General features: G+C 40.4%; 2 protein-coding genes across 4 annotated transcripts; one reads left to right on the forward strand and one right to left on the reverse strand.

The window, feature by feature from the left end:
• Positions 1-1083: 1083 nt before the first annotated feature.
• slc35e2b (solute carrier family 35 member E2B) lies at positions 1084-18393 on the reverse strand. Of its 3 annotated transcripts, none has more exons than XM_069183858.1 (10): positions 18372-18393; positions 12031-12138; positions 11134-11585; positions 10418-10553; positions 9663-9790; positions 8630-8750; positions 8468-8521; positions 7716-7788; positions 6825-6970; positions 1084-5540 (listed from the first exon to the last, which is right to left on the reverse strand). In XM_069183858.1, exons 3-10 carry the CDS (start codon positions 11411-11413, stop codon positions 5306-5308), a joined length of 1173 nt encoding a protein of 390 aa, XP_069039959.1. In that variant the 5' UTR covers positions 11414-11585; positions 12031-12138; positions 18372-18393; the 3' UTR covers positions 1084-5305. The 3 variants fall into 3 exon arrangements, with proteins under 3 accessions (XP_069039959.1, XP_015192522.2, XP_006642142.2); XM_015337036.2 differs by lacking the exon at positions 18372-18393 and adding an exon at positions 16744-17184; XM_006642079.3 differs by lacking the exon at positions 18372-18393 and adding an exon at positions 16611-16731.
• LOC107075559 (uncharacterized) lies at positions 17283-27129 on the forward strand. Its single transcript, XM_015337037.2, has 9 exons — positions 17283-17411; positions 19016-19109; positions 19626-19797; positions 21609-21757; positions 22136-22312; positions 22824-22940; positions 23509-23595; positions 24405-24552; positions 24808-27129. Exons 1-9 carry the CDS (start codon positions 17398-17400, stop codon positions 24825-24827), a joined length of 978 nt encoding a protein of 325 aa, XP_015192523.2. The 5' UTR covers positions 17283-17397; the 3' UTR covers positions 24828-27129.
• The last annotated feature ends 802 nt before the right edge of the window (positions 27130-27931 follow it).

Raw genomic sequence — 27931 nt, forward strand, 5'->3', positions numbered from 1 at the left:
AGATTGATGGGTTGAATGGATTCATTGTTTGCAAACTTTATGTTCTTTATAGTGTTTTAATTTTAAGACCTTTAATGTAATATCAATACTTTCAGGTTACATTTAGATATTTTTCTTTTTCTCTGTACATACTCTTCCTCTTTCACTTCTTTTTCCTAAAAATTCTTAGTCTCAATTCAAGCCAGAGACAGTGAAATGGATCATAGGCACTACACATGACGAAGCATGGTCGAATTCTGAAGTTATCAGATCGATAACTGAGTAAAGACAGATTCTTTTTAGATGGCCCAAATTCAAGATTATGGTATTGGATGTATAAAACATAGAAATGCAATAATAACAAAATTGAGATTTGCATTGCTGCTTATAATCAGAAGTAAACAGAATAATACCAAAGCTATAATACTGAATATATGAAACCAGAACAATCTATTAAAATTAAAAAGTGATGAAAATATGTAGATCATTGGAATATACAGTATGCAAATTTAATCAAGTCTTCAAAAACACGGACAGATTTGACAATTCAATGCATACTTGTCTTTTCTATAAGTCCTAGAATACAAGTAAAAGAAAAAGGAAGCACTTCATAATGATGGACATGTGGAGAAGATGATTTGACTCACTGACACTGACAGTATTTGTATCTGATGATACAGCATTCCTGGAAAGGTACTGTACACATTTAGCTCTCAAATAATAGCGAAATGTACTACTCAAATTCTTTTATTGCCCCTTTTGAGTTAATGGAAATGGAAGACACTACTGTATATACTGGGAAGTCCTCTAAAGCATAGGAAGAAAGTTATAAGGAAATTACTTATTAAAGATGTTCCAACATGTTACCAGTGGACTGGCATTATGATCAGATCTACAGCATGTGAAAGTGAATGGTGGTTAAACTGGATTAATGTTACACCCTCATTGAGATCTTCAGCATAGTGGTAATTATATGGATATGGTTTTAACCATCAATGTAACGTTGTTACGTACTGGTTTGCTGAGCACACCATAGCAAAATATAGTAAACACATTTAGAATCATTCTCTATTGGATTGTGTTAAGCAATACACAAACATACAGTTCTCATTAAGACAGTATTTAATTACAATTAGACAATTTCCTTTATACACTCACAATATAACGCAAACAGAGTACATCAAAGATTCTAAGGATGGTCCTCTTATTTAGGCACAGCCACCAGAGTCTCTGGGGGAACAAGTCACTGAGTAATCACTTATAATCGTAGGCAGCAGATTATGATCATCACCATTCTAACAGGACAAACAGGACTCTAAAATAAGCAAAGGCAGCACAGTAAGGTTCTTGTCCATTCAAGATATTACAGACCGATATTGTAGGTAGTACTTGGGACAGTTAACGCATGCATAAAACACAACAGTCATCCTAGAAGGTGCAACATTATTACAGATCAACCCCTGCTGCTCTTTTATTACTCTAGTTAGAAATTAATTACACCAAACAAATTCAGTACTGCTCTGTGAAATGTATTGCAAGGTATTTGTCTCAAAATTATTTCACTGAGAGCCAAAGGCCATTGACTACGTTTGTGAAAATATTCAGGCTGCGGTTAAAAACACTGCGAATATCAGAGTGGTCTCGGGCAAATCATTTTCCATATCTGTTAAATCTTAGGGATGCCCCAAGTCAAAATGGGCATCATATCTGACAGACTGATCTGTCTTTAGAAAATAGAAAGAAGGAGAATTACAATACTACAAGTGCTGATGCAAGGAAGACAAAGCAAACACTGAACATATTCGGCACCCTGAAATCAAACACTAGTAACATCCACAGGATTTAACAAGTAGTCTTACTGTCCATCTTACATGCCATTAACAGTTTTTTTAAATAACTATGTAAAAAATACTTCTTACATTTTGCACCACACGCTAGCTTACAATGGTCAAAGCTTTGGTGCAGATTTCATTTCTTAACAACACTGCATTTGTAAATGAAAGCTAATCCTTAATTGTGTACGCATTTGTACATTCTCGCCAAAAAACAGTGACTGCAGCTGATCTGGCATCCCAGATAAAATTCTCGAACATGACTCGCACCTCGAGTTAACAAGTTTACAAAAACGGATCAGGATGCCAAGGAGGTAAGGGAAGTCTGGGAACTCCAGCAGCACGGCGCATTGTCAAGTTAACGGTAACCCTTCTGCTGACATCTTTAAACGTGTTGAAGCGCAGTACGTTACATTCTTGAAAATACAAATCTGAAAAAGAGGGGTCATACGCAAAGCTACTTTCACTTCACCCAGGACAAAACGTCTGCAAGTGTGAAAGTGCCAGCCAGCGCTGGAGGAAGGCTGGCATGGGATTGGAGGTGGGCCAAAAACAGAGGCAAAACACTGCTCTTGTCAATATCTGGGAAAACAATTCAGTGCGGAGTTGTTGACGTGGCAGCTGTATTTAGGCTATGGAATAAAATAAAATTAACAAACCAGGACTTGGTTCAAGTCTATTAATACACAGTCACTTGCCAGAATCAGTTCCCCAGAATGCAAGATGTAATGTGAGCAATGAGGGCTATGACAAATGTATAACATCTGGATTTCCGTAGGTAGGAAAAAGTGGTTCAACTCCATTTCATGGAAGTTCCTCTTCAAACAAAAGGATGCTCTATGACCTCTTCTGTTGTAAAAGACACACCACTCTCACAGTTCATATGAACACCCTTCGACCTCCTTTTTTTATGTCCAGTTTGTCACAAAAGATGCTGCTCATCACCTCCAGAGCTCTTGGAATGTCTACCCCTCTGCTGACAGTCAGTAGCTTAACGATGAAGAATACCCACACAGATTCCTTCCTGTTTCCTGTTTGGCTTAGACACTCAGGTGTGGACATGAAACAGTGAGACAGTAAGCAATGGCATCAGGTCTCACCTGGAAGAGGCAACCTTAGGTCAAAGCCTCTCCAAACCCATACAGCCTCCTCCCCTAATGGCCACATTTCTCAACCTTACAGATTCACACAGGCTTGATATCAACACTTCAGATGTGGTATACAATTTACTGGACATTTCTTTTTTTTCATTTTAAAACCTATCCTCTCCAAAAAAATCTTTAGATTTCCCTAGTTTTAAATTTAGCCACTTTCAGTGAACTGTGTACAAGGGTGCAATGAGATGATTCTTTAAAGCAACCCAGCCATGCTTCATGGCCATGAGAAAAAAAAATAGTTTTAAAAGAAATTATTGAAAGAGCACTATTTAAATAGTTTAAGTGGTTCAGAGGCTATGGAAAAATCACATACCCTGTATGACAATCAAAACACAAAATTAATAACCTTTTGCCATTACAGATTGCACAAAGGACCCTGAATGGGGTTTCTAGAAAGACAGAAACCATCACTTCCATTTCAAAGAGGAACCAAAACCGGGTTCTTGATCTCTGTGGCTGGTATTCCCAGTATTGAAGTCAGTGGGAGACTGTAGGACAAAAGTCCCGCAGAGATCAAATTTCCTGAAACATATTCCGTCAATATTTAAAACGAGTTAAATCCTGGAAAACCATAGCTGGGTTCACAACTAAAATAAAGAAAAGTTAAAGTAAACTCTTCTGCTAGTTGATGTTAAAGTGGATCTCAGTCGCGTGATCAACATTTTCGTGCTACAAATCTGTTTGCATTAACCATGAACCGATATCTGCACAGATTTTCTGCTCCCAAGTCATTGTATAAGTCCCTTCCATAAAAAAACAAGGCTCCTTAGCATTCCAAACACTGACAAGCAAAGATTAACCTAATTTTAATCAAAATACTGCTATTGTTTATTCATTATTCATTGTGAAGTACCGAAATGAGCAACAGAATACCGTTCCCATTTTACTTACAACTACTTCTGTCACATCTCTTTCTCAGCATCCTCCTCTTGCTTGCAACAAAAGACCCTGTACACTTATTTACACAAGGTCTTTTCTCTGCTACACTATTAAGCTTGTGGAAAACAAATTAAGGCTCCGTTTTTATGGAGATGTACAGTACACCTCATAACCTTATATAGAACATTAGTGGATTACACAATATTCTACCCAGTATTACATTATGAACAGTTTCTATTCCTAGTGTTTAGCACTATGGTAACCTACAAGTAAAAAAAAATAGCCAGACTACACATGAACACACACCTGTCAGTATAAAAAAATACAACTTTTAAAAAGCGCTCTGCAGAACTACCAATCCGTTGTGAGCTTTGTCTCTAAAAAAGGAAACCCTCTATTAAAGATACTCGTTAAAAAACAAATTTGAATCATGTGAATACATTTTTAAAAGGCATATTCATGTGGGGGTTTTCAGCTGAGAACATCATCCATGTTTCCCAGTATATCTGAAATGTGGTGCTCGCTCTAAGACTTTCAAACAGAAAATTAATAAGATTTAATATGTTACTTTAACAAGAAATTATTTTTTTTTTTTACCATGTGGTCAGTTCTATATAGTGATCTGTTTTCTTTAAATCATAACACTTTTCCTCTTGTATTTCAAATATTTAAATCTCCAACTTTAAACAGTGTCTGAGAGACAGGCAGACGATTGATTCATGTGGAGAAACACTCCCATATTAAGGTATGAAAAGGTAGGCAATTTCTTTCCATAGACGTTCAGCAGTGGTTTAAGGCCCCATGCTGCTGAGCATCTGTTTTGCTGGCCTGTACCGTTAATATGCGGGTTTGGAGTCCCTTTGCAACAGAGTGAAATTAGGCGAAATGACCAAAAGATGCCACCATCTGCACATGCTGAATTCCCAAGGGAATCTCAGGGCTGTTTTTTCCACAACCGCTCTCCCATGTTCTGAGAACACATGTGCAGGCAAGATAGCCGAGGCTATCGCGTGGGTGCAGTGGGGTGGTCACCACCCACACAGGCACAGAAGGAGAGATAATGGAACCATGTGGCTTTGGAAGTCCATCAACTTTCAGTCACTACTTTCCCCTGAGCTGCACACAATGAGGAATTCCACATCTAAAAGGTGATGCAGAAGAACAAGCAACAAAGAACTGGCCACAGTGAGGCAGCTCATTCTTTTAAAGTGGAATGTGGCCATTTTATTGGTCTTTCCCAGTAGCAGCACTTAAAATGCTCGATTAGAAGGGCTTCAGGCATAAAATAAAGTCAGTAAAGGAGCACTAAGGTTCTCCTCATGAATGATTTAAAGGTGAAAAGAGGAGAAAGTGCAAATCATGGAGTCACAAGCTTTCACTGGCCTTGGACCTTGGCCTTTGGACTCCCACTGCACAGGCCTCTGTCAGTTATCACCTCATCGTCGTCAGTGTGGGCTGCTACTCCTGCATGGGCCTGACATCGCTCTCCTGCAGCGGGGGCTTCTCATTCTGTGGGTGAGCCGCATGGGCCAATGCCTGCAAGCTGTGCCTCTGCGCCTGCTTGGCCTTGTTGTACAGCATGACCCCGATGATGACCAGCACTGTCCCCACTCCTGACAGGACTGTGATGTTATTACTGAAGATGATGACACTCAGCCAGATGGACAGGGCGTGCTTCACTGTGCTGGCCACACTGGAAACAGAAAAGAGAAAATAAAAAAAAGACAGAGAGAGGGGTATTAGATCGATCAACTTCATCCAGTAAAAGATAACATTCCACATTTCACTATCAACCCTTCCTGCTGTACAGCATTCCTGATTTTGTTAGGGTGGCTGGAAATCCTCAGGAATGTGCTTGCAGTATGACATAAGGTTTGATAAGACAGATTCAAGCTGTTATCATGTGCCAGGGGTCTCCAAATCTGTTCCTGGAGTGCTCCAATCCATTTAGTCTTATCAGTCACCTAATTCTAAAGTTTGGGAACACTTATAAATGATTACTCAAATAAGCAAACAATTTGTCCAATTGATAGAAATGTGGTCTTTGAGGACTCAAGTATATCACATATATTGGGAGCAAGCTATCAACAACAGCTCCCATCTCTGGTCCTAGATCAGTGCTAGCTCCACAAAAAAAGGAGCAAAGTTAGACTTATATAGAAATCCCCAGCCCTGACTTCAACACAGCCCAGGAGTCTGAATATGCCGTGGTGAGACTAAATCTAGTCTGTCCCCTTTTGTGTGCCAAAAACTTGTGCAGTATGTTCTATCAATATGTGGTAGAGCTGCCTGTAACAGAGGGGAACTACAGCACAAATTCAGCTGTTTCTGCAAGCTGATTTTCACATTAGAATGCAGGGCACTAACAGAGTCCTGAGTCATTTGCTTAACTGTTTCTCAGAAACCATAGCTGCAAACCTGACTACTTCTGGTCTCTATTGACCTTTCAGCATAACTAAACCCTCACAGTTTGTTTTCGTTTCTCCTTCTGCACACCAAAGAGGTTATTCATTTAAGGCATTTAAGGTTATTCTCGGATGCAGCAGATCCTAATTACCAAATGTGTGAGTTAATGTACCGCAGCTCAAACGCCTTTGTGACAGGGTGTCAGCTATTGCTCGTCCGGGAGACCACAGCTGCCACAAGCTGTAATACAACAGCAGCTGTGATTGTGCCTATATAGCCATGACTGTTCTCTTCAGTAGAGGTGTGGCTGCTGTGCAGGAGAGAAGCCACCCTCCAGGGATCTGCAGGAGATCCAATCTAAAAGCCTTCAGAGCAGCTGAGATGCTGGTGGCTGCAACTCAAGTAGAAGACTAAGGGAAGACCGATGAGCCACAGGGCAGCCTTACAGACCAGCTGGGATGCTGTTTTGCGGTTGTCATTTCACCAGCCTGTCACAAGCTTCTTAACAAGCTAATTTCTGCAGGGGACAAACACACAGCCAAGCAAGTCTTGTCAGTCTGCAGGCCCTCACCTGAAGGTTACTGGGGAAATCCTGCCCATCAGTGCATAAGCTGTGATGCTCTGCAGGTGAAAGAGAACCCCGTCAAACAGAAGCAGGAGGATGATGTCCTGACTGAAGTTGAAGCTTCGCCCACTCTTTCCGATCACTGGAACATCCTGCATGTTCAAACAAAGTGAAATCCATCAATCGCAACAGGCCCCCGAACGCCCAGTAGACCCAGCACTTCGGCACAGCAGCAATCCAATGAGATTTCGTTGATGATTCATAAACTGGCAAGAGATGCATCCTATGCAAACTGCAGGAGAAGTGGTAATGAAATAAATGGAACACAGAAACAAATAAGAACTGAGGATAACCCACAGAGTTTGTCCTAGGGAAAGCAGTTCAGGCTGCGCATTTAAAATATTAGCCATTTGCAAATTTGCTTGCTTTTCAAATAAACAATGTGAATAATGTTTAAATTTCTGATAATGGCAGCTTGGCCCTTAAACACAAAAGAGACCAGCCGTTTCGCTGGAACAAAGTAAAAGCTATTAACTCGATCTCGAATCGGGTAGGAGTCCCATTTCTAAGTATCATTGAAAATGAAGACTGATTTATTTTGCAAACCTGCTGTTCTGCAAACACGAGCCATGACACTCATTTTAACAAACTTTTTAAAAGGGGGGTCTTTTTTCACACAACCTCAGTGAAGGCAACAGGAAAATATGCACGGCAGTTTTGTTATCTTCTTCTTTAGCATAGTGCAATACAGTTAAGAAGAAACAGTATGGCTGACAGACTGAGTCAGACGAGAGAGCTTGTCACACAGGAGAATGGCTTAAGTCATGGATGAGAAAATGGAAGTGTTTTGCTTGAATTACTACATTTAATGCAGATCAGGTTTCGGACATAACTCACCATGAGGAAGATCCAGGCAGGTATTAGCATTATGACTGCTGCAGCACTGGTATAAAACTGAAGCTCTGGTGGGCTGAAGACAAAGCAGAAGAGCACTTGACGTTTCTCGCTCTGAACAAGCTATTTCCACACGTTTTGCCAGATCAGGCGCAGATTAACTCCATTTGAGGGCAGCAGGATACTCAGTTTCTCGCCTGAACTGTGATCAAAATTTCTCAATCTCACTGCCTACAATATTTGGGTAAAGTGTTAGAGCACCTGTCTTTACACGCCTTGACCAGTTTCTAACTCTGAGGAAAGAACCTCTGAGGCCCAACACTGTTCAAATGTTGTGAGTTTTACTTTCTGAAGTATTTAACTAAAAAAACAGGGAGACCTTTTTCAAGGTTTACTCTAAGGAGTCTGGGACACATTTAGGTTTTTTTTATTAATATTTGAGGAGCAAAACAGGAATGCTAATTTCAATAGAACAGGATGGAAACAAGACAAAAGAAAAACAAAATTTCACACAGCGTTTCACAGTACATGACAATATTACACAGTGTGAATTAATATTTAACAGATTCCAGTGCATCAACATTCATATTAAATTGTTGGAAAGCAACAAAAACATATTTGTTCAAAGACATTAATATATTTTTCAAAATAACACTAACTAAAATACATATTTGCATCACCAGAAATCCTCATTTCTCAATAAACCAAAGGTAAAAGTATATCTGGTTCACAAATAATAAAAGTTACAGACCAACCTGAACTTGTACTTGTCTCCACTTAAAAGCTTTTTCGAAAAGACGTTCTGCAAACTACAAAAGGAAAGAAGAAAATTAGAAAGAAGAGTTACCCAGAGATTATGCATTCCGATCAACTAGAAAATGAACACACTGAATATCTGCCTGATAGGAGTGCTTTACCAGTCCATGATGTTGGTGGACAGCGCTGCAGAGAAGCCAAGCATGTTGAAGCTGATCTCAGTGGCCGTGCAGAGCGCTAGTCCCGCCATGACAGGAAACAGAGACAGATTCACCCACAAGCCTACAAACAGCACAGGCACCATCAGAACAACCAAGGGGGCGCACAGACACATGGGAAGTGTAAAACATTTGCTGCCATGTCAAGTATGCTCCTGTTTTTGCCCTAATAAAAAAAATAACAACACAATGAAGTTGCTAATTATGATGGAATCCATTTAGGACAAACATTTAAGAATCCCAACAGGATGTTTAAAGCAGGTTTTAAATTTGCAGTGTGATATTTTTAGATCTGAACTATAAAAATGATGAACTAGTTCAATTAAGACTTCAGATTAATATTTAGTTGTATTAATTAAGGTTTAATAGATATACTATTATCAATTTACTATTAAGTGAAGTTCTATGAAATATTTTACATAATTCAAAAATTGCCACCAATAAAGTGCAATAAGTGAGCGCAAAATGAAAATATTTCACAGGCACAGCAATGTTGACAGGCCAGACCATTTTGGTCATGTTAAGCAACGTCTCAACATGCTCATTAGCTCACATCCAAGTTAACGTGCTCATACAGGATGGGATCCTGAATGTTCTAGGTCAAGTACATACTGTATAGCAAATGATCACATAATTAATGCGGCATTACAATTTCTTTATCTCTATTTGCTGAAAGTAACCTGGAATCATTTGATGAGAAGACAGCACAGAAACATTACATGTTAAATTTTGTTACATAGTTTGTGTTATAATACACAGATTAAAAATATTATTTGTATTGTTAGTACGTTCCAAGAACTGAAGCTGGAACCTTCGAGAAACTGGCTGTTAAACCTTAAACACACAGCTGCACAAGTGTCAGGAAAATGTGCACTGAGAGGTGTTAAGCAGTTATCCACTCTCCAACATGTACAGCATATGTCAAAAGTGGTCCAGTGAACCAGTATTTATACAGAAATGAACAGCACATGGTTACCTGTATATTCGCCCAGAATTAACCTGGACATAATGACAGTGAAGAGTGGAGCTGAGCTCTTCACTGTCTCGGCAAAAGAAACTGCAATGTTCTTCAGACTCACCAGCCCCAGCACCACTGTGGCAAACCTGGGAGACCAGGAAACGCAAACACAAGGGATATGAACAAATAGAGCCACACCTCAGGACAGAAGTTTCTCATGAGCTCGATGGCTACAGACTGCACCCCATGAGCTGGCACATCTGAAGCATGGTCACTCTCTAACAGGTAGTATTACGAAATTCAATCAAAGGTTGTGACAATATCTGAACATGCAGAGACAGAAAAAGTGCTTTTTATTCAGCAAATTAAAAAATTATGAGAGGCCACGTCAAATATCATGTTTGTAGAATTCGTCTCTAAATATACTGTACTTATGAGTTATGTTAAGAAAATGCTTTTTTAATAACCTGCCTGACACAGAGCCTGTCAGCTTGTCTCTGTCCTCAGATAACATAGAAGACTAGACAGCTGAGCAGAGGTCATAGTAGCATAATGACCTCTGAGAAGTCAACCTGGGTCTCTTTTTAACTGCTTCTTATACAAAACAGCTTCCACCTGTAGAGAGGAACTGAGCTGTGAGACTCCACAGTTTCCCCATCTACAGCAACACCAACCAGTTGCCACAAATCGGGCAACATACCGAGAACAGGAGTTCTGAGAATAGGAGTGCAAGAGTCTGCTTTATAAACATCCTATTAAGGAAAAGCAGTGACCTCATTAATCCAACAAACAGCATGATCATGATGAAGTTGGGAGGGTACTCCGTCCGTGTCTTGTGATGGTACAGGCAGCAGGGGACATATGTCTTCACACAGCCAATCACAGTGGTGGACAGCATCTGAACAGCACCTGTGAGAGACAAAACCCCCAAACTACTGATCAGAGTCACGAAGACTTACATTTTCCAATGAGTAAAACATATTCCTATTTATAGTCCAGCTACATCAAAACAATATGACAATAATCTTTTGTATCTCATCTTAATGACAGCAAAGTAAAAACTGCAAACACCTGTTATTTGGGAGTCACTTAAGAGCGCTGGCCTAAATCAGATTCCTGCTTTCACTGTTTGAATATCAAGATCTTACAAGGAAAATCATTATAAATTACTACAATTACTACAGTGATCTCTTGCAGGTCCCTCTGCTTTCCGGTGTCTTTCTTTCTCTCTTCATTTGCATTTGTTGCATTGAGTTAGTAGTTTTAGCATCATAACTTCACAACTGTAAGTATTCAAAGGCTGATTTGAAAGGTAACGTAAAAAGTCCAGCAGTTTCTGGCCCTAAAGCTCTACACTGAAATCTGCATTTGCATTTGCAATGTAGAGCAAAGGGGAATCAGTATTTTCACTGCCCTTTCACACCTCCAACGTATCTGACTGAATAAAAAACGACTGCTGTGGCGATCAGCAGACCTAAAAGCAGCTTACCCAGCATGCCCGGCTCTCCCTCCAGTAGGGAAAGGATGTACTTGTTGAGGAAGAGTGTGCAGAAGCTAAAGAAATACCACAGAGCGAGGAACGCGAGAGCCCTGGAGTTCCAGACCCCCGAATCGGCCTCGATGACGGTGGTCTCGGTGAAGGTGATCTTCAGCACGCCCTCCCCCGGGCAGCTCTCGCTGCGCGCCAGCACCACACGCTCCGGCCGGCTGCGGAACAGCGGGAGGAAGCGCCACGGCGACGGCTTCCTGGCCTGGCTGTCAGTCGCCATGGCTACGCCTCAGGCTCGCCTCAACAGCCCCTCAGCATCCAGAAAGCAAACGGCGAAGGGGATTCAGGATGGGAGAGTGTTGTGAAAGCCCATCCTGCTTGTCCAGGCAAAACTCCAAAGTGGCTCCACTTGCTTCACTATCATTACCCCAGCATTTCACTTTCGACGTCGTCTAGACACAGAAAACAAAATCAGCCAAATGGGTTAATTGTCTTAAAGAAAAACGCAGGAAATCAGAAGCAATGCCTCATTAAATTCAGATCATTACTAATTTCCACTGTATTACTTTCCATGGGCTCAAAAGGTTGAATCAACACTATAATGCTGATGCAACAACAGAAAAGGTTTAAAGGCTCAAATTCTCACAGCATGAAGGATCAAATTCTCAGTTTCCGCTGTAATACATAATCAAACATACAAAGAAAACTTTCAAAAACCAAACAAGCTAGATGGGCAAGACGGTTTCCTCATTGTAAACATGAACATGTTATATGCCAAAAAAATCACATCTTAGTTTAAAAAAATGATTTAAATAATTTTAGGAATTGTACAACAACATCTGGTGAATGAATGCAGTATACAGTATTTACAGAGCCTTGCAAAATGATCAAACCCACCTTTACGGCAATCAGCTAATCACAGGGCTCATCCATTTAACACACAGCTGGCGGTCCGGTTTTCTGCTTTACTGAGATGTCAGCTGCAGACACAAGATGAGTACACCCCTGCAAGCATACAGCAATGAGGTTAAAAATCTACCTGACTGTAATACCCCAGAGGAGCGTTAACTTTCACACTGGGGTTTAAAGGACTGGCTAATGCACTTCAGTTCAGAAGAATGAAAAACTAAAGAGTCCATACCCTGTGGTGTGTTCTATTTAAGCAGGAGACGAACAGGGAGAAAAGAATTCAAACAGGCTCAGCAGACCTCAACAGGAGTTTTCATGAACTAGAAATTGTGAGTCGAGATAAATATTTCAAGGTTAGGACTGTGGCTCCGTCCTCATATCCTACTGACAAGACAAAAGTTGCCGTACTTCGGGGATATAGTGACACTAGGACTTTATACCTTTAGAATAAATTAGGCTAGCACTGCCACTCTGGAGATCTGGAGGGAAGCTGGACTAGAATAAATGAAAGACTGGTGTTGGTCTAACTCTTGTGGGGTCTGGAGGGTGAATCTTTTTCTTCTTGCAACGTTTCTTGTTTAATTTGTTACTCTTCTGACGTTCTTAGTTGAAACCAAAAACATGATCTAAGAAAATGTAAACATTATAAGCAGAAAATACCGAAAACAGAATGACCTTAATTTAATAAGTAAGCGATATTCTCTATTACCAAGAGGTACACAAGTCATAAATACTCTTGCTAGCAGACGTTGAAACGCACCTGCACATGGCAAGTCACAGTCCAATACTATATAGAGCAGCTACTTCATTCTTCTGACCTCTGTCTTGGCAAACTGCAAGGCCATATTCCAGTATCAGAGTGATAAATAATATAATATAAGATAAATAAGAGATCATAGTTCGCGAGAGAAAAAAGTGTTGTCTTTGCTTCCAATAAATGAACTCCAGAATACTTTATAATGCAAGATTGTATCAAAGGAATGGTAATGCATTCTCTAGGATTTTAGGTAAGGAAAAAGTGGCGGCAGTTTCCCTTGCAGATATCCTGAGAACTGGGTGTGTTAACCGTCATTTCTCAAGAAGCCATAACCATGCAGATTTGTTGATATTGCTGAGCAAATGTTTTCCTTTATAATCTTTTCAAATATATTTTTTATTATGGTTAACATTGTTTATGGTGTAAAAAAACAAACGGAAAAATAGCTGTCTTGTCTCAATCAGTTGTTTCAGACAGCCTGTCTACATTACCTACTTATTGTTTAATCTCAGTACACTGTGCTGAGAACATCTGAAATGAAATTTTTGTGACAGCTGTTTTTTTTTTTTAAACGGGCCTATTTTTAACATTTTTCTATCCGTTTTTTAATTCTTACTTTGGTGTATAAGGAACATGAAATGCCCTCTTTTGGGGAGCCATTTGCTCAGTAGATTTCAGAATACATAAAAATTAAGGTTTTAAAGCTTTTTCTTCCATTGCTTACGTAAAGCAAAAGTTCAGAAAGGACATGACTAAAGCATGAGGGTATGAATATGAATGAGCTCTTCATCTAGTCACAACTCTATGGGAGACAGCACTGTCTCATGAATTTGTATATGGACTGTGCAAAAAGACACAGTTAGAAGCTTTGGACAGATCTTTTACCCTTGCACATGAATATATCCATTATCACTTGTCAAGTAAGCTTTGTCATGCTGACAAGTTATAATCAGGGCAAAACAGCAGTCTTAAGCAGCTAGCTCTGAACTGACACATCTGAGAACTCATAAGGCAGTTGTGTCCCCTGTAGGGTTGTGATTGCAGGAAGAACAGAAGGTAATCCTCTAATGAGCTCAAATGTAGGAAAAGCATTTCCACACTTAAACTGATTTTACCATTTGGTAACTTACAAGATGGTTTTCAAAACAGCTCCAGAGAGAGAAATGTGTTCCATATTTGCTTATAGATCACAAGCACATACAGTATACTGATAAAGGACAACTGAAATTAATCTTTTATTTTAGACAATATCAGAATGTTGGCTGGATTTTTTCTGTGGCGAACAAGGAAACTATTTTGTACTGTATATAATGTTTACAAGTCTTATTCCACCTCCTTGGCAGTGACAGTCTTGTGTAGTTTTGCTAGCTACACAACTAGAGACGTTTCTTTTCAGCCTTCAAATAATTCTGTCATTATGAAGTTTACGTAAAAAGACAGCACGTTAAGGGTGTAATTTGTGTAATTTTATATATGGTCTTTATTATTAAATGTGATTCAACTGATCAACACTTAAAGGAGTTTGTTTACAGTAATAATCATTTGCATTGCACTTCCACGACTAATTAACAACAGCTCAGTCAACACGGCACTGAAGTGAAAAGAAATCAAGTCTGCTGAGCTTTCTTCCTGAAACACAGAGAGACAGCCATCTGCTTGTAATGTCGGACATCTGGGATACATTCCATATTACAGTTCTTGTGTTTGCCTTCTTTTCTTACTCTATTTAAACACAGTCAACGTGGCAGAGAAGAAGCAGCCAATGCAAAAACCACAAATCAAATTACTTTTTCTTCTCCCCATGACAGCCACAAAATTTGGAAACATGAAAGTACGCATGACCACAAACAAAAAAAAAAAAGTGAACAAAAAATAATTTCAAGAGCAAAGCCTAAACTGATTGTGCTTTTTTTTGTCTTGCTCATTAGTGACTTGATTTTTTTCCCCCAACTTGAAGAAGGAAAGAAAGTTAAACTCACTTTCACAAACTGCATGAAAAGTGCACACAGACTAGACCTGAAGATTTAGCGCTTTGAAGAATTGTGTTCATTGTGACAGGAATTCTAAAAATACAAGAGTTGTGCCTGACTAACGAATAATAAAATGCTCTGGATTTTTATTTTCATCCCAAATTTGTATGACAAAACCTCAATCGGTTTACCTACCCTTAGGAACAGCAGCATGATTTGTTATATAATATCACACGATGCTTCTACCAAATCATTCCAGTGACAACAGAATTAAAGCAGGTCAAAACAGCATTATTCTTTCTCCATCTTTTCCTCGAATTGTAAACTGAACCTGTTTGAAAACAGGTAATATATTTAATTTCAGATTGTGTAGGAATCATTCCAGGCACTAACGGACTAGGGTTAAACCCTATTTAACAAGATGACAGAATCAAACCTCATGTGTTAAGCATATCAAACAGCTACTTTTAAATTAAAATCCACAGTTAATACAATTACGATAGGGCCAAACAGTTACATGTTACATGTAAGTAAAGTTGGTTGTCAATCATCTTCTGAGCCACTTTATTGTAACATTGTGCAGCACATCAACATCAGGCTAGTCAGATATCACTCACTAAATGACACATGAGGGCTGTGTCAACCACAGTGGTGGACTGAGCCAGTCTTGTTCATACCCTGCAAGATGACTGATATGAAGCTTAACAGTCACCAGAGGTCAAAAGCTACCAGAGAACAACATGGCTCAGAATGAGGTACCGTGATTGATTTTGATATCGAAATGGTGGCACTGAGATGTCATAATGCAGCTGCAAATTTAAAAAATGTATTCCTAAACTCTCTTAGTCACACTCGGTATCTATCACCATGGGTAAATGCAATTATAATAAGTATTAAAGTAAAACAGTGCCGCTCCGTGAACAATTAGGGAGCCTCTTGACCAAGTTGCCTTATTCTGAAATTCCAAGCTTGCTTTGTTAAAACCTCAAGCCAAGGGTTGAAACCTAAAATTAACCGGGTATCATTCACACACATCTGTAGTCACAATTTCATAACTTGTATTCCTACATTACGAAGGACTGGCCTTACACTGATCAAAAGGCTGAGCAAACCTTCCTCATTTTAACATTCATAGTGATAAATCTGTGCTTATAGAAATCAACATCCCACTATTTGACGAGTCTTTGTTGTCCTCTAGTGATAAATAATTAATGGAAACCTGTCATTATATAATTATTAAAAGACATTTCTTCCTTAGCATTTCTGACACAGAATCTTCACATATAGCATTGTATTTTAATCTGTTTAAGATTTGTGTAATTCAGGACTTACTATCAAAGTTACAGTATATACGACAGTAAAATACTGTAGCTTATTTTGTGTTCCTGGCTTTAAGTAGAGATGATTCTCACTAAAAATTATTTAAATTCCGAAGCAAGTCTGATAGGTAAAAATGAATTCGATCTCAGCGACGATTACTCAACAAAAGAAACACAAGATTCATTTGTATCACATAACTGGTATTCGTGCGTTGTTTTTATAATTTATAGGTCTTGCACACTCTCCACAACATATTCAAATGGTCTCAACACCGTTGCTGTACTTCAGTACTTCACGAGTAACGAACTTGCTCAAACACGGTCAAAATGGATCACACGTTGAATTTTTCAACTAGGTAGTTTTTTTAAAAAAACATATCCCTCGGGTCTTCCTATACCGTCAACGACTGCTTGTCGGTGACATCTGATCTGATGCTTTGTGTGTGGAAGCCCTTTGTGTTTCTAACCTTCTTATGGCGTTTGCGAAGTTTAAACAACGTTGTGCACATATTGTTTTCTTACCTCGCACCTCCGAGCTACAGTAACGAGCCAGTCAGTCTACTTTCTCCAGACTAATACTTCGGTCTTTTCCATCGTACGGAAAACAAGGGTTACGCGGAGTTTGAAGAAAAAAGCTGGGCATCCAGATGCTTACCCGGAGTTTCAAAACAAACCCTTGTAGAGAGCGTCACACCCAATAGGGTGCGGTGCCACTGAAACGTTTTCCGATTTACTGCACAGCTGAAACATCGTTTGACTTTGAATTTTCATACACCTTTGTGTGTATTCATCTTGTTTCATGGATTTTGTTTCCGCTATCCTGTAAATATTAATTGAAAATCTGAGTATAATAAGCCCAGTTTCCGTTAGCCTCTAAACGTACAATTGCAGCGCAGATATTGTAAACCTGCATGTAAAATTAATTATTTGTATTACTGGCAGAGAAGCATATAGAGCAGGCTTTGAGATAGCGTTAAACCTAACTGTAGTTTTCAAGAGCAACTCCGTAATACCACGGGTTGTAACATTAAAAAACAAGAACTCAGACACACCAGACGAAATCCCATATCATTTGTGATTTACCGAGATGTTTATTTTTTTTAATTTTTTTTTTTACCAATCCCAGAAAAAAAAAGCTGTAGGATAATTTGGTTTCCCGAGTCTGGAAGTGACGTTTCGTTCCGGAAGTGTTGGTCAAAGACGAATTTCTCATACTTTAAATTTTACAGGCGGCGTAGTAATGCGCTGCTGTGTGTGTCTGTGCTTAAAAGTGGTTACCATGGTTTGCCTGTTCAATTAAAAATTGAGAATGGACGAAATAAGGTAAGGGGTGTTTGCGTAGCTATTGTTATCGTATTCTACCTTTCCAACAACCGGACAGATACCACTTCGGAACCGAACTTTTTAGTCCGCTCACAACGCCTTTTCCTTCCTGTACTTTCAACCGAAAATGAAACTAGGTAGCTGTTTTTTTTCCGTTTATCGTCTCAGCTGGTTGCAATAAAACTATCAGGCGTATGTACCGTGTATCATTTTAAAAGACGTGCGGTCCAATTATGAAAAAGACCGTGATGAAAACGGTAGCATTTTTATATGTAACGGTGTCCCGTCAGCAACGTTGTCTTCTCTGGTACGGGGCAAAAACGAATGCAATAAATAAGAGGTTTGCAATATATATTTTTGCAAATAGAGAAAAGATCATCCTTGGTCACACAATGGATATGGCGCAACTGACCGTCAGGCTTAGTTTACCATTAACATGAACACAATTCTGCTTGATGTTGTCGTCACCTGGACTGGCCCAGCTTCTTAGGAAAAATACTAGTCAACCTTTCGTTTTTATTTGGTTTTAAGCGATAGATCTTTGAAATAAGTATCTTTCCCCCTGACCGTGTGTTTGCCGAGCCCCAAGACGCGTTGACCTGCTTGGTGCACTTCCTGCACTTTTTGCGTTGTGCTCTAGGCTGTACTTAGACCATTGTAAATCATCATTTACTCACACCTCCTTAATTCAGGCCTCTTTTTAAATTATTGAGAAACGTGTGATGATCAGGACATGAATTCAACATTCTTCTAATTTAATGAAGAGAAGCTTATCTTCCCGAACTCGATGTTACTGAAATTCACTTTTCAATTCTGCCCCCAAGTACAGCAAAGGGTAACAGAGTATCTGAGTTCTCCGGCTGCCGAAAACAGGGAATTCTCTCCTATCCTAAAGCTACAGTATTCCCCAGTATCCAGTCATCAAGGACAGCAATCAAACAGGTTTGCAGGTCTCTATACCTCAGGAATGATCAAGCCACATCCTAGAGAGTCAGGAACAGCAGCTTTTGTGGGTCGTTCTTAAATGAACAGTTTGGATCAACTTAGTTTTGACTGCTTATTGAATGAGGTAATTAAGAGATCATTTGAAAGGCATATCCCCACACTCAGTAACTCTCAAGGACAGCACCTGGTCATTCCTGACTCCACTGAAGCGATTTATGTTCTGAATTAAGCAAAACTCATATGTGTTCCTAAATTTTACAGGTTGATGACTTAAGGGCAATCTGTAACACTTGCCAGAGTGTGACTATCCACTGCTCAAATCATGAGCTGCTTCAGACCTGTGCAGCATAATTCAATTAGGTCTAATTCAGCCTTAATTACATAATGTACCCCTTTTTCTGAGGTCTGGTGCCGAAATGTGCTGGAATTTCACCCTCAAGGATCACATTTGGGGAGCTCTGCCTAATACTGTTAAATGAGTTTTTGTTGGGGTCCTGGAAAGACCCAGTTCTTAACAATTGCATTGGTACCTTCCATTACTGGCTCATGATAATCTTAAGCCTGACTAATTGACCAATAATTGGCCACGTTAAGTGATCAAGAGTTTGTCAATGACCCGATGTAGTCATTGGGAATTCTAAATGTTATTTGTGTTACAGTCCTCTGTTGAACCCACGTAACGAGAGTACTGATCTCCCTTCGCCCAACCTGAGACCAAGACATCAAGAACTCATTCCAACACCATGTGGACCAGTGAGTAGCATTAGGATATAACTGCCCTGCTCTCTTTCTGTGAAAGCAACCTGAATTAGCTTATATTTCCATGTTCAGGACCTTGTAATCAGTTCATGTTGTGACAAGCAAGTAATTCAAAGTACTGTATTTGGCATATCTTCTCGCCAAAAGTATTTTCTGTTGTCACCTGGAATGACCACGTAGCTACTGTACATGATAGAATACGAATATTTTCTGGGAAAATTTCTGAATGAGAAATTTAAGTGTATGTAATAGTTTTATTTTTTGTGCCAAAAGACCTAGTGCAGCACAACAGATAATTGATTTTGCAGATGTATATGTTTCTTTTTAAAGGGTATTCTTTCTGAAGATATGCTTAATTACACCTGCACAGTAAAACACTGTAGGTTTCGAAGCAGTTCACTGTAGTTTTCAGACCAACTAGCCGACTGCAGACGTGTGGATTAGTCTGATTTGTACCATTATTAGTTGGAGACTAATATATTTCTGATGCTTGTCTTTGCTGCACTTTAGATAAAGCCCTGGTCAGAGCTGTCATGCCACGTAAAACTGTACTACTGTGTGACCATTACTTCACTGCTGGCTCTGTTTGCTCTCACCATTGTGAACATCTACAGACAAAGTCAGGACAAGTATCCCTATGAAGAGGATTTAACTGTATCCCTCATACAGCTTGTGGGAATCTGTAAGTATAGGTTATACTGGAATTCTGATCATGGTAGTGTTGGGATTCTTTAAAACATCACCATCTCATGGGCTCTGAGAAGTTCTGAATTAGAGATGAATTGATTTTTGTTGTTAAAAACAGAACAGAATCATCAAGAGTGAAGTCCTGCAGAGGATATAGGAGAGTAAGGAATAGCAAATTGAAAGCTGAACAGTACCAAATGTGACAGTAGTGTCCTTTCCATATTCAAGTCCCAATGAGAAAATCCACTTTAACAGTGCAGTGCTCTTGTTTCAGCACGTGGTGTTTGGTTCTTACCTCATTTATGGTAAGCGATGAAGAAGCCTGAAATTTCACAACACGAATGGCTGTTGTGAAAAGGTTCAGGATCTTAAATGAGGTGGAAGAGCCCAGCATTACGCAAAAGTTTTAGTTCTCTGTAATTTTGGGAGATTAAATTGCATTGTTGATGGATCTGTGGGACAGATTACAGTTTCTGCAGTTTGTTATTAAAGGACATTTTCTAAAATTACACAGCATGGCAGTAAATATTTTTTTTTAAATAACAAATGCCTTGACAATGATCTCACACCAGTGGAGCTATGTGCTTAATTACTGACACCTGTGCTGAAGAAAGCTAAAAAAAGCAGGAATAAATGCAGGAAAATTGAAATTCATCACTTGAGTCATGTGATGGTGTCGTTTGTGCAGTTGCTTGTGTCACAAGACATCAGAGCAGAAGCAGAAGCAAGACTTCTTTCTTCTTCTGACCCGCTCATTTCATAACTATCAGCCTGTGTGGGGTGATGATCAGGGCAGCTGTTTTATCCTCAGCTTACTTTTGGTTTTGAGTGTGGAAAATGAATTACGGAATGTGTTGTGAAACCTGCCCTCCATTTTCAAGCACAGAATTCTTTGGCGTGTTGACATATTTCATCGTGTTCCAGACATCCGCATAGAACAAGCAAATTCCATTCGTGTTTTTGTGTATTTTGCTTATTCATCCCTAGTTTGAGCTTTTGTTAAAGAATACTTCCATTTTAAAAACTCTTTTGAGGATACTAACCTCATCTTTATATCCATACTTTTTCTGTGTCCCCAAATAATACATGTCTAACACATGAAGACCTCAAAATGATGTAGACAGTGAATCAGATTACCATCAGAAAATTGAAAACCTCTGTCTTGACAAAATCTTATTTTCTAGATGTTTTCCTCCTCTGTGTGTAAAGCACTTTTAATTATCAGTCTTTCCTCAGAGACCTGGGTGAGGAAGACTTGAGCTACTCAAAGTAATGACAATTTTGTATTCTCAGAATTGTAATTCACAATTCAGAAGCACCAAGAAGTACAAACTAAGTAGGCCACTTAAATATAAATCTCGACAGTCACTCTGCACGCCAATTACCATTTCCTGTCAGCAAGAGGGGCTTACATGACGAATAAGGGTTTCAGAGCAGGTACGGGGAGGGGGGGGGTCATGTGAGTCTTTATTTCCTGGGTTTCATATTCCCCCCCGGATTCCTGGAGAACGTGTGCTTGTGAGTGGGAGTCAGCTGTATCCCAAAGGTTGCCCAGTCGTTAGCTAGTCCCATTGTCTTGTTTTGCAATCGTTTGAAGGTAATTAGCTTCAAAAAGAGCTACACATGCCATAGCTCCTTGTGCATGCGCGCTCAAAACTCCTGCCCGCTCTTCAAGTTCAACTGACAGCAGTGCCATGGGGTCTTTCAGTTGTCTGTTCTGTAAAACCCCAGCTCAAGTCATACTTGTTAGCAGTGTCTCTGAACTGTGTGCATTTGTGCCCTGAGTCTTTTGTCTTTTGGCGGCAGTGTTCTGCTGTTACTACATCACCCGGGGCATCCTGCAGGAGAACCGTCAGGAGCTGATCGTGTTCGTGCTCAGCGTGCTGGCACTCATGATGAGATCGGTGGTCAACTTCGCTGTCCTCCCCGTGCAGGAGAGGAAGAGCCTCATTCTGGTGAGTACCCTGTGCAGTGTGTGTCAATGAAGTCCCCAGACAAGGACATCCGTCGCCCACTTCAGGCAGGGTGGAAGAGACCCTGCTGTTTCATTTTATCTCCCCAACTTGGGGATTTTTCAGGCTCAGATTTCCATGTGTTCTTGACCTCCTCCTAAGGAAATATTCCGAAAGTTTATAAATGAGTGCTCGGTGCTCAAATATGTTCTACAGGCAAGCAGAGGTTTATCCTGTACTGCAAACAAAATCACTATCAATGAATATAGAATTAAGTACAAGTAATACTAAATATTTCAGATAACTGTGCAAATACACTGTGACAGCCTAAAGCGATGCTCTTGTGCGATTGCAGCCTGTGTTACTGTTTGTTACCTGCAGGCGCGGTTTGTGTGTATCCTGTGTCTGGGCTTCTTCCATGTGGTGTGCGCCACTCTGCTCATCAGGACACCCAACATGATGGCCTTCCGTGTGGGTGGGGCTCTGGAGAGCCTGCAGGAGCAGTACTTCCTGCTCAATCTCTGCTTCTCGATGGTGACCTTTGACCTCCAGGCCCAGGTAGGGTACTTTCAGCTAGGGATCGTATTTAGTTTAAGACATTAACAGACTCGTTCCCACTGTCATACCTACCCTGGGGTAGTCTGTCAGCCAAAAAGATAATCAACATCCGTAACACAGCTTGCAGATGCAGGTCAGCATTTTACAAATGATGCTGCACGACACTGAACAGCAGATATTTTAGCCTTAGTGTCGTACTTGAGAAGTGTGTAGGCAAAGCCGGTTCTAATTCATTACTTTACCTGTCTCTGGCTTCAGATTTCTTTTACACTCTGATGAGTGTGTTTTTCTTAATTCTTCACAGTGCTCCTGGGTTTAATTATTTATAACTGGCAGGCAGCAGCTCTTTGCTGTTGTGCTTTTCCTAATTGGATTTAGTTTACGATTTCTCCTTTGGGGAGCCCCAGTAAATGCGAGCTTCTGCTTTCGGTAGCGTACAGGACGTCACTGTTGATGTCTGACTGTGTGTCCGCAGCCCCGCCTGCTCACGCCATGTTTGTGTCCCTCCCAGCTCTGCCTCTGTATCCTGATTCTGACATCCGGCTTCTCCACGTCGTACTCTCACAGCATCATCCTGGGCTTCGGCGTCTTCTGGGCTTGCTTGACCGCAGCCACTGGAATCATAGCAGTAAGTCCAGTTAGACCTGGAGCAGACACTCGGACGGTGACGGAGGGAGCTGGAATCTCTCCGTGGAGATTTCGCTGTGTTGCAGCAATGAAAGACGCTGTCAGCCTAATCTACACATTGTGCGATAGGAAGAGCTGTACTGTACTCCTCATGAACTGTGTTTATTTAATTCACTGAAATACCACTCACAAGTTCATCAATTAAAAAATAAATAAATCTAATTCTTTATGTTTATTCAAACAGATAAGTGAGTTGATAATTTCTCATGCGCAACGCTGGCCTGGAGAGTAACTGTTTCTTGGAGTAATGAGAGTGAGGTCTCTCTGGAGGGTTTAACAGCAGTGTCCCATCTGGGAATGGAACCCACAATCCCCTAGGAGCCTGGGGTCCTACCGCGGCCCCATTCCAGCTATCCTGATGTTCATTTTATTCAAACTAGACCATCCTATATTGCAGATAAACTATTTTTTCTTTTTGTTTTTGTCGGACCGCTTAACCACAGTTTGTCTCAATTTAGCCTCCATTTACTGAACATAATGAAGCAATTTGTTTTCACTTCCTCTTTCAGGTCTTAAAAGAGAGGAAGGCACTTGTGTGGGTCTTTGCCCTGCAGAACTTGCCCGAGCTGGCTTACCTCATTTATGTGCTTTATATGGTAAGTTTTCCTTTCAAAACCAACAGCTTTGAGCAGTTTTGTTTAATAATCGAGACTTATATTAAAAAAAAACAACTAATGCTGATGTGGAAGTTCACACGAACAAGGAATTTGTATAAAAATTGAACGGAAGTTGTATGCGGTTCCTCTTTCTCATAGTATTCTAATTTAAAAGCATGTATATTGATTGCCTCTTGGCCTTTAGTCACGGTGCTGTGATTATTAAATCAAGTGTGGATTCAAGCCTGATGAAAGTAGTTTTCCCATGGTAGACAAAAAACCTCACTAGACAGCTGCTCCCACATTACAGGTCAATACTCTTGTTTATTATTCTTTCTTAATACTAATAAACCCATTATGTTCGGAAAAGGGTGTCCAGTCCTGGTCCTGGAGGACTGGTGTGTCTGTGGGTTTTCATTAAGTTCCAACTTAATGAGCTAAACCAGCTGGTTACTGGATTAACTGGACCAGTTTAACAGCTTCTCCCAGCTCCTCACGTACAGCTGCAGACACACCAGGACTGGACAGCCCCGGTGCTGGAGCGTTCTGGGTAAGGTAGCGGTCTCGGTGTGACAGTCCCGTTGTCCCAGCCTGGGATTCGAACCCACAATCGCAAGCCCAACTCCACACTGCTGCCCCTGTTGGCTCTACAGGAGTCTGGGACCGGCCTGTGGCTGAAGGCTCATCTGAACCAGTTAAGCACGTGAGCAGCTCAGTGAAATGCTTGACAGCGGAGACGATGGCGAGACCAGCAGTGGCGGCCTCTGCGTTCAGAGACTCACCGGGTCACTCTGCCCCCCTGTCTGCAGGTCATAGCGGAGTGGGGCAGCGGGCACTCCTTCGCCCTGGAAGCAGCCGCTATCACTGGCTCGTGGATATCGGTCCTGATTAAGGCTGTCCTGTTCTGGTCCCTGATCCGACTGTATCGGAGCTTCGGGCAAGGACTGCGAGAGAGGAGTGAGTGACCTTCTGGGGGCTTGTTCACTTAGCTGAAACAACATGAAATGAATACGACAGCCGTCATCAGCATGAGAATAGTGGTTATGTCCACTGGTATGCCTTTAAGACGTCATTAAATGACGTTTGTAACTGATAGAAGGAAGGAGCTACAACCTTTAAATGTGCACCCTGTGATTTCTTTCCCCCACATGTGCAGAGTTAAAGATCACAAAGAAAGATTCAACCACATCTTTTTTTTTCTTCCCTTCCCAGTGTTTGCCTCCCCTCAGTAACACTAAGGAATTCACTGCCGGAAGCTGCAGGAAACATGTGGATCCAAACTCTGACCACAAGGGGGCGCATAAATGCACAGTCGCTTTTATGACGATGAGCACCACTACACACAAACGGGACTGGATAAAAGTGGTGATTTGTTGATTTAAATTGCATATGCCCTAAAACTTTGTAAAGAAATTATTTTTTATATTGGCCTACCTGTACAGGTTTGTTAGGTGCAGCCCTGTCTGAGTAATTCTGCTGTGTGACTGTGAAACCAGTAGGAGAAATGTGTACAGAATACTGGGAGGGGGTGTGGGGAGTTCATGAATTAAGACTTTTTGTGGACATATGGAATGTTTTTAGATAGATTTTATGTAAGAGTTCTGTTCCTGCTGGTCCAGACTGCTTCAGAAACTTGGATTGAATCTCTTATTCTACCCGTTTTGTGAACAGCTCTGTGAAATCAGGAAGCTAACATCACCCTTTGGCCAAAAAGTACTCCCACAAAAGTGCCTCAAATTGTGAACGCTTGGTTTATTTTCTTTTAATTTATGTATGCTGTTGCACCTTATTGTCTTTTATACCTGCACTTGTGCGGTGTGCCTGTCTCTCTACTGTGATAACCGATCGATTTGCGTATGCCTCTCGCTGCCATTTTAGCAAGCACAAAAACATGAACTAGTTTTGTATGAAATTTTCCATAAACATGTCAGGTTGCACAGCGTGTAGACTTACTTGTTTACACATTGCGTCCACCTGGTTGAAGTGTGGTTCTGCACCGGAAACACAAGGGAGTGACTTCTGTCCCTCTCTGGTTCCCCCCCTGTTCAAGCTCAGACGTCTCCGGTGCATCATTCCTGCGTGCAACACTGACATCTTTTGTTTCTTGCAAAGCCAAGAACTACAGAGAGAACAGGAGATGGAGCAAGCTGCTGCTGGGGTCTTAATCGAGGCAGAGTCGCCTTCGAAGGCGTACGATATCACTGAGTGTTCGGTACCAAATTGAGCACTGTTACCTTTTGCAGCATGTCGAGAGGGTTCTCCTGAGGGTGCCTGCCATGTGTGTTGCTGTCATATATAGTTACCTGTAAAAGAAATGATTCACACTGGTCAAAGGAATAGCACAGGCATTTTCCAGGTAGCCCACCATCACTTCAGCTGTGCTAAAATCAAGTGTGCTGAGTGAGTCTTGTGGTACAGTATTTCTACCATTCCATTCTCCTTTTGCTGTGGTTTTCTTGTCAGAGTATTCATTTTTATGTTTCTAATTATATTTGCTACTTGCACATCTGGATCAGAGGAAGGGACAACTGGTCACATTTTATGGCTGTAGGTCTACAAACCGTGGAAACCAAAGACTACCGAGGATATAGTGATGTACTTTGGATAGTGAACGTTAGTGCAGTATTCTATGGTATAGTCTTTTAATTTTAATATTGTTTGTTTTAATCTGCCGCAATCTCCATATTTAAAGCATCTCAATTTGTATACATTTTAATTTTTAGTCATTTAAAGTTGGAATGCACTAAAACTGTCCTGTACCTGTCATTCCTTCGGCAGTTGGATACCAGTCACGCTTTGCCCTTCTTCCCTCTCCAAAAAGACTAACATCGCATTTATTGTAAAATCTTTCTTATTTTCTTCATTAGATGAAAAGGAGCAGTAGGGCACAAACAAGAGAACCTTTGTGTAGAGGAGGGAACACCACACTGGCCTCCTCTCTTCCTGTCACTCATTGGCATTTATCAGAGGTCAGAGATCTCCCCCAGGCTGTGCCTGCACCAGCACTTCCTTGTTGTATACATTGTCATGTTAGAATACGGAGCAGGGCTTCTTTCTCTCCTGGCACTTTATCACTCAACACAATTGAAGGTTTCAGCTGTAGATGTGCACGCCTGTGTCTCAGATTCCCATTAGGATAAATATCTAAATATCAGAAAGTCCTGTTGGCTTGGGATTTAAAATCTTATTTGGCACAGCAGTGGAGGAAGGAGCTAGTCTTGAACATTGGGGGCTTGTTCAAGTGCTGTCTGCAACCTGTTAGGCAGTAGAGCGTAGCATCAGTCCTTTCACGTCTTCATGATCACTTCCTGTTATTTTTCTGTAACCCTGGTAGGTTTTTTTCTTAACTTGGTCAAGATTTTAAATAAAACTTTTAAAAATTAAATACTGTTGCTTTTCCGACAGAAATGTCCGACAAAAGCATGACTGTTGTGCACACTTAAGACTTAACAGCGGTGAAGCTCCTAATACTCTGAAGATGTTTAAAGAAAATGTAATGCAAAATAAAGTTAATCTTTTTTTATTTACTTTTAACAGGTAATGCCTTTATCATTGATCTCTGTTTTTTGTAAATTCACAAATTATAGTTCTCATTCCACAGATTGTGGCTGAGCTGCAATTCATAATGTGTTCTTTGTCAGTGTGAAACACTTCAAAGAAGGAGAATCCTGTAAACTGATATGCATCTACATGTGAAAGAACTAACATGGGAAAAAAACACTGTTCAGACAAGATAAGACTGAAATCCCTCAGTCAATAATAACCTTGTGCACTTCCTGATAAAGTTGTGTAATACAGTATCTATAACACGTAACATAATAGGCTTTATAAAATATTAAAAACACTAAACATGCTACCTTTTTTGCTCTCTTAACTTGGGGTGTGGAGACTGGGTGGAATTATTTTAACAAAGAGTTGGGGGAGTATGGAACAAGCTATTCAGACATGTTGTTGTGTATCCTTGGCGGCTTCCCAGGATGAATTACTACCACTAATTACATTACATGCAAGAAGACTCTTCTCTGAGGAACATAGTTTAAAATAATGAAAATATATTAAATTCATTAATTTGTGTTGACAAACTAATGAAAAAAGTTAAGCATGTTAATATCACAAAAATGCTTTTAGGGTTGAGGTTAACTACAGTAAACATACTGTAATCCAGTGGTTCATGCTGCTAACGGCAAAGTTAAAGGCAGGTTTAACATATCTGCTGGTCTTCATTAAAGCAGAGCTCTTTATGGAACTGAGTCTTTGATTGAGATAAATTGATTGGAAATATCGCACTCTTAAACTGCTTATAAGACAACAGTTCCATGCAGTCTCAAACATTTAA

This window comes from Lepisosteus oculatus, chromosome 25 (assembly GCF_040954835.1).
Source record: "Lepisosteus oculatus isolate fLepOcu1 chromosome 25, fLepOcu1.hap2, whole genome shotgun sequence".
In the NCBI taxonomy this organism is placed as follows: Eukaryota; Metazoa; Chordata; class Actinopteri; order Semionotiformes; family Lepisosteidae; genus Lepisosteus; species Lepisosteus oculatus.

What these genes read in the sequence shown, in the direction of transcription:
- slc35e2b (XM_069183858.1), bottom strand. Translation starts at nt 11,413, where the DNA reads ATGGCGACTGACAGCCAGGCCAGGAAGCCGTCGCCGTGGCGCTTCCTC. An exon ending in TCCACCAACATCATGGACTG is followed by an intron (nt 8,522 to 8,629) that starts GTAAAGCACTCC and finishes TTCCTTTTGTAG; the next exon opens with TTTGCAGAACGTCTTTTCGA. An exon ending in CTGCCTGGATCTTCCTCATG is followed by an intron (nt 6,971 to 7,715) that starts GTGAGTTATGTC and finishes TTGAACATGCAG; the next exon opens with GATGTTCCAGTGATCGGAAA.
- LOC107075559 (XM_015337037.2), top strand. An exon ending in CCTTTGACCTCCAGGCCCAG is followed by an intron (nt 22,313 to 22,823) that starts GTAGGGTACTTT and finishes TGTCCCTCCCAG; the next exon opens with CTCTGCCTCTGTATCCTGAT. An exon ending in GCAAGGACTGCGAGAGAGGA is followed by an intron (nt 24,553 to 24,807) that starts GTGAGTGACCTT and finishes TTCCCTTCCCAG; the next exon opens with TGTTTGCCTCCCCTCAGTAA.